Raw genomic sequence first — 6,555 nt, 5'->3', positions numbered from 1 at the left:
ACTTGAACTGTGTTATCAGTAGTTCTTGCTAATACTCTTAATTTTTTAAGTGTGACACAATCATGGCAAAATAGGGAGAAGAATTTGCTCTGAAAGGAATTATTTCCAGTTATTCTTTAACTGATTGTCACTATCTGTTTCAAACTGCCAATATTGCTATTACCTCAACTTTTCTCACTATAGTTGTACCTTGGTACTAGGCACTAATTGTTCTGGGAGGTGTGATGGGTTCTAAAAAAACAAGTCCCAAAACATGTGACTTACCATTGTAACCCTTTATTTCAGCTGGGAAGAACTTTCTCTCTGTCCCTTTTCTTAGTCAGTGACCTTCCTAGCATGGCTAACTTCTTGTCTGTTCCCCACAGCCATCCCACTCTTCCCATTAGCACTGACTACTAAACAAAGGCCAAATACTAGGGCAACATTTTCATGTCAAAATGCATGGAGTATCAAATATGATGAGTTTTGAAGCAGTCGAATACCAAGATACTACTGTAACACTCCATATTCTTAAACATGTCTTTCTACCACCTCCTGCACACACAACCCAACTGGATTCATTATAACTGAAAAATTCACAGAGAATGATTTACGCTGTTTGGCAAACACTGAGGGGTGGGGAAATGGTACAGAAATGTAGTTTTTCTCCCATCTGGAGCATCATTCCCACTTCTACCACTTAGAACTGGGATCCCCAAACTTGGCAACTTTAAGACTTGTGGACTTCAACTTCCAGAATTCTTCAGCCAGCTATGCTGGTTGAGGAATTTTAGTTGAAGTCCACAAGTCTTAAAGTTGCCAAGTTTGGAGACCTCTGACTTAGAATATGTGTGAAGTCTATCAGAGAATCTAGGGCAACAAAGGAAACAGGTACATTACATTAAAAATTACCCAGTCTTTTTTTTTATGTCTTTGCTCCATTCAGATATAGTTACAACATCTCTCTGTTTACAAATATTTTATTGCAGGGAAAGTGACATTTCTAGGCAAGTTCCAAGTAATACAGGTTATACTTAGGCAGATTACTTTGCTTTACATTTAAGAAAATGCATTCTCATCTAGCAAAACTGACTTACATGAATAGAAGGATAACAGAAATGTATGAAACAGACGGAGCTTTATTATCATTGACCAATAAAAGTACACTCAATAAAATGAATAACATAAAACTGTCCCCTAACAAGAAATATTAACAATCATTTGTGGGTGAAACTTACACACAATATAGTAAAATATTGCTACTTTTAGAGAAATAAAGTCTGTTTATATGTGCAGACTTAATATTAAAGGCACAAAGATGAAATTGTAATGCCAAAATCTATGTAGGTTGGGATTGGCATTAGGAGAATAGGACTTCTGTGGACTTAAAAATAAGCCCAAATTGCAGCAAACAGGAGAAGAAGGCCAACTAACTTAAACCAAAGGGGCACTAAGGCATTGTTGTCTGATTCAGTAACTAGCCTGGTTTGCAAGGGTTTCAAGATCCGTTCATGCTGCATCAGGATAGCTTTCCTGGCTCCCTCCCATTTTCCTGGTCCTTGCAAGCGATACTGATACGGAGTACATGCCCCAAAGAAAAGCTCCTGGGCCAGCTTAGGATCTGTGATAAACCGGGACCATATGCTGGGCTTGACCCCAATCAGAGAAGCCAGTTCATCCATATAGTCTATGAAGTCCACTTGGATGGTGTGGCGTTGACTTTTCACATATCTAAAAAAGACAAGCAGGAGGAGAAATGATTAACAAAGCAGTCCAACTCTATAATGCCTGGATGGCTTATAGTAAAAACAATAACAACATACAATTTATAAAACTCAAACAGCAAAAGAAAGAACAACCAATGAAGAAGAGTATAGCATAGAAAACCCAAGGTCTGGAGAAAACAGATTTTCAAGGCTCTTTTAAACATGGGAGTGGGGCCAAGTGTTTCTTAGTGCAGATGTTCCAGAGGACAGGGACTGCAAGGATGAAGATACCTAGAAGATGCCTAGCCTCAGAGAAAGGTTTAAACTGGATAAAAAATGGATTTGACTTTGTTAAAAATGAATTGGAAATTTCATTATGTGGCAACGATGAATATATTATTACTAAAATCAATAAAATGTTATTGAACTTAAATTTGGAAAATGAATATTGTATGATTCACTGAGCAAGGAACTTTGGATACAATGTAATACTTGAACAATGGGAAAATATGTGAAGAGTTTAAAATTCACATTAAATTACAATCTAAAAGAACAAATTTATAAGATGACGTATTGTTGGTATTTAACACAGGTACGTTATCTAAGATGTATAAACATATGATTCATATTTTAATACAAAAAAATGTGAAAACGCAGATGAAAATGAAACCAGAAATTTTCCTTTTGTGTTTAATGGAAAAAGAAGTAGAGAAAAAATTTGGAACTTTGTTATTATATATGTTGACAGCAGCAAGGCTATTGTATGCACAAAGATGGAAGGACGCTTCGATTCCTTCTACGGATGAATGGTAGCAGAAGTTGATGGAGTTGGCTGAAATGGCAAAACTGACCACTTTGATTAAAGAAAAGAATATAAGTACTTTTGTTTCCACATGGAGACTGCTTCTGAACTTTGTGCTTGATGTGGAGAAGAATTGAAACTCTGACTTTGGGTTTTACTAATTAGACTGATAGATTTTTATAGAAATGGCTTGCTCATATTGTTATGAAAAAGCAAAAAGCTGTGATGTGATTTGATGTTAATGCCTTATTTTACTGTAACAGAGAGAGTCAGAGGTCAATGGTTCTTTTTCTTATCTTTTCTAACTTTTCTTTCCCCTCTCCTGCCCACCGCTTTTCTATTTCCTTTGTATTTTATATTTTATAATACTTTATAATCAGTGGTAGAATTTAAAATTTACTACCACCGGTTCTGTGGGCGTGGCTAGTGGTCATGTGACTGGGTAGGCGTAGCCAATTCAATGTCACTCATGGCATGGTGGGGTGGCACCTTGCTGTGAGTGATGTCGAGTTGGCCACGTCCACTCAGTCACATGACCGATGCTGCAGAGACAGGGTAATTCCCTACGTACCTCCCCGCCCCCTGCTTGGGCTGACAAAATAAAACCAATCTGAAGATTGCGACTGCTTGCCGAGTCTGCCTGCCGAATGGGTTTTGTTTTGGGGTGGTGTTGGTTTGTTTGGTTTTTTTGATCAGAAGCCCCTCAGAGATGCACTATTTTCGTACGGACCAATTTCTGCACTGTCAAATCTTAATGTACTTCATTGTTGCAACATTGCTTGTTGCTACTGCAGGCACTGTGGCGGCATTGGGCTACCCAAGTAAAGAACCGCACCAGCTCATCGAAGTACCTTAAAGAGACAGACTGCGGCAGCTGTCTTCGCACTGCGAAGGGAGGCAGAAAAGTTCAGCAAGTCTTCTCCTCCTTCTCGGGCATACACACAGAGCGTGCACCCATTTCATGGTGCAAGAGGGACTCGTCCATGTGCCGTCTCCTCACAGAAGATCCTGGCGCCATGAGATGTGTGCACGCTCTGTGTGTATGCTCAAGAAGGAAGAAAAGACTTGCTGAACTTTTCTGCCTTCCTTCCCAGTGGAGATGCTCAGAAGGCAGCTCCTGCGGCCTGCCTGTTCCTTTATGGTCCCTCTCTCCCTCCTGCATCGAAGTACCTTAAAGGTCCTGCTGCCTTCTGAGCAGCTCTGCGAAGGGAGGCAGAAACGTTCAGCCAAGACTTTTCCTCCTTCTCGGGCATACACACAGAGCATGCGCACATCTCATGGCACCGGAGGGACCCACTCCGCGCCCTCTCCTTGCAGAAGGTATTCTCTGTATGTATGCCTGAGAAAGAGGAGAAGACTTGGCTGAACTTTTTGCTTCCCTTTCTTCTGACACACACTGGCAAGGGAGGTGGGCAATGTTGCATGAGGCAAGTATCCTCCTAGCCAGCATAGTCATGTGGCTTCCCGGCCAGAGGGAAAAACGCCCTCCCCGTTCTTTCAGCCAGCAGAGCCATGTGGCTTCTCAGACAGCATTCAGAGGCAAGCGGGAAGATCTGGGAAACATGGGAAGTTCCTGGAAATGCCGGGAACAGTGGGAAGGGGCAGGAAGTGCTGGGAAGCATCGGAAGCAGCACGAGGCTGAGTACAGTGGGGCGGGGCAGCTAGCTAGCCACACTGCGAGCACCGCACGTGATGAAGACGTGACACTGGCAGCAAAGGCAAGCCAATCAAGCCCGGAGATGGGGGGGGGCGCAGCGGCCTAGGCGGGACTGGGAGTCAGCACTCAACTGGGGCTTGTGGCAGCAGAAACAGGTAGGACATGCCAGGAGTCGACTCGACCAGGGCTTGCACAATAACTCACCCAGGGAGATCAGGGCTGCGGCAGAAAGTAGGCAGCAATGGCAGGCGAAGGTAGGTTAGCAATGACGCAGCAAGCAAGATGAGGAGTGACTGGGTGGGGTGGGTTGAGCAGGCAGGTGGGGCGAGAGGGCGGGAGGTGAGTGTGTGCCAATGTGTTGACAGAAAAAAGTGACAATAAAGGTGATCTTATATTAACCCAAATGCATTGAAAAAAGGCTTTCATCTTCGTTTTTGTGCATTTCTGTAGAGGTGCAGTCAGTGATTTCTTACATGTAATGTAACTCTACCTCCTTTGTTAGGTCTGTTTCTTTTAAACAATTTATATCCTAACAATACATTCTAATCATGGGCTTCATCCCATCAAGTCCTGGTAATGGAAACAATATTGTACTGCCCTCATGTACTAGGACTTAAAGTTCACCCTGTTTGATTCTCATACTTTGGGCCTTAGTGCATAAACACCTGAGTTCTCAGAGCTCCATTATGAAAAGAATGGACATGGGGAAAAATGCTGGATTTCATCTAAGAAAAAATCTGTCACAGAGCCTCAATGGCTCAGTGAATATCAACTGACTGTTCTGAAATATAGTAAAGATTTAGTTTCTGCCTCTTATGGATGTCTCTTAAGAGGCTTTAGTGTCGGGAAGCCTGACAGTGTCACCTGCTTAGAAAAGTCTGCAAATATGTTATAGGACAGAAGATCACCTATCCAATCAACATGTTTACCAATTATTATGCTTAAAGTATTAGAAGACTGATACACATTTCAACAGTTGAAACACATACCTTTTTGCCATGGAAAACTTCTTAAAAGTAATATCAGATATCATCTCACTTGTTGATGGCAGCTCAGCAAGCCCTAAAAAAGTGGGTCAAAAATTAAGAGACAATACTTTCATGGATCTAAAGGAAGGAAGGTTTCTAAAGACAGGGAAATGAAAACAAAGAATTTCTGAAAACACTTTTATTCAGCTAAATTAAAACATCCTATCCAGAATGGATGGAATCATCTTTTCCTCTATGATATTCTATTCGTAATTAAGATTGGCTGATCAAGTAGGAAGATTTCTGAAGATAGTCCATATGAGGAAATTTCTTCAATGGCAGCTCTCATTAGATAAATAGTTTAATGCCAGAAAATAAATGCCCAGTACCATCAAAATATCATTTCTAGCTTGGTTTGCAATTTTCATTCTGAAAGTATAGCTGGTTTCACTTGATGTGTTGTTCAGACTGTTATGATAATTCAGCTGGCATAATTGCTTATCATTTGGCATGTTGTGTAAACTCAAGCAATTGGATTATTTCAGTACACTTCAGTGAACCATGATAAATATAGTGAACCCAGTGCCCAAGATTAGTACATTGATAATCCAGACCAGGGGTCTTCAAACTTGACAGCTTTAAGACTTGTGGACTTCAACTCCCAGAATTCCTCCTCCATGTTAGCTCAGGAATTCTGGAAGTTGAAGTCCACAAGCCTTAAACTTGCCAAGTTTGAAGAACCTTGATCCAGTCAAACTTTGAAAGACCTTACCCTTAAAGACACGTGTAGCCCAGCGAGCTTGCAGTTCTGCAATGGGCATGATGGCCCCCAGTGGCTGCACAAGACCAATGATTGCTAGTGTGGGTTTCTCCAGTTGAGGTGAGAAGACAAACTTATATAAGGAGATATTATTTTCAACAACTCTCATAACGTTCCCAAGGAAAGGAAATGAGAAACTGTATCCTGTAGCAAAAATAACACAATCGATATCCTCTTCCTTGGAACCATCTTCAAAGATGGCAGCAGTATCAGTAAACTCTGTGATGTTTGATTTCATGACAATTTTCCCTGAAATAATGCAATTTGGGAGGTCATCATTGACAGTTGGATGCTGGCTGCTAAATCTGTAAGAGAAAAAACAAAACGTTGATAGTGATACCCAAAGGAGCTAACATAATATCAATAGAAACTCTTCCAAAAGCAACATTAGAAAGGGTGATCACAAAAATACAACTTTTAAAATCGTTATGAAAGTGGATTTAAGTGGCGGACAAAGTAATTAAGAAAAAATTCTGACAGATGAAGTGGCTTTGTAGTGAAAAGGAAGAAGCTGGAAGAAGAAATTTGTCTTTGAAAGAATTAAATATACAACCCTGACACCAAACAGGTATATTATAGCTGGACTGGGCTGTGTCAAGGTGGAAAATAAAATTTGAAAATTA

At 40.8% G+C, this 6,555-nt stretch overlaps 1 protein-coding gene across 1 annotated transcript; it reads right to left on the bottom strand.

Annotated features, from left to right (window-relative positions):
• Positions 1 to 941: 941 nt before the first annotated feature.
• Positions 942 to 6,260, bottom strand: LOC113454138 (flavin-containing monooxygenase 5-like). Its single transcript, XM_087932004.1, has 3 exons — positions 5,885 to 6,260; positions 5,134 to 5,206; positions 942 to 1,710 (listed from the first exon to the last, which is right to left on the bottom strand). Exons 1-3 carry the CDS (start codon positions 6,168 to 6,170, stop codon positions 1,365 to 1,367), a joined length of 705 nt encoding a protein of 234 aa, XP_087788130.1. The 5' UTR covers positions 6,171 to 6,260; the 3' UTR covers positions 942 to 1,364.
• Positions 6,261 to 6,555: the final 295 nt, after the last annotated feature.

Source organism: Pseudonaja textilis, chromosome 3 (genome assembly GCF_049901715.1).
Source record: "Pseudonaja textilis isolate UNSWEBS1 chromosome 3, rPseTex1.2, whole genome shotgun sequence".
NCBI lineage: Eukaryota > Metazoa > Chordata > Lepidosauria > Squamata > Elapidae > Pseudonaja > Pseudonaja textilis.
This window is presented reverse-complemented; position numbering and strand designations above follow the sequence as displayed.

Bases quoted from the DNA above. Each gene is read 5' to 3' on its own strand.
- LOC113454138 (XM_087932004.1), bottom strand. From the start codon at position 6,170: ATGAAATCAAACATCACAGAGTTTACTGATACTGCTGCCATCTTTGAA. The intron at 5,207-5,884 runs GTAAGGTCTTTC...CCACTTTTTTAG, and splicing joins GGCTACACGTGTCTTTAAGG to GGCTTGCTGAGCTGCCATCA. The intron at 1,711-5,133 runs GTATGTGTTTCA...TGTCTTTTTTAG, and splicing joins AAGTTTTCCATGGCAAAAAG to ATATGTGAAAAGTCAACGCC.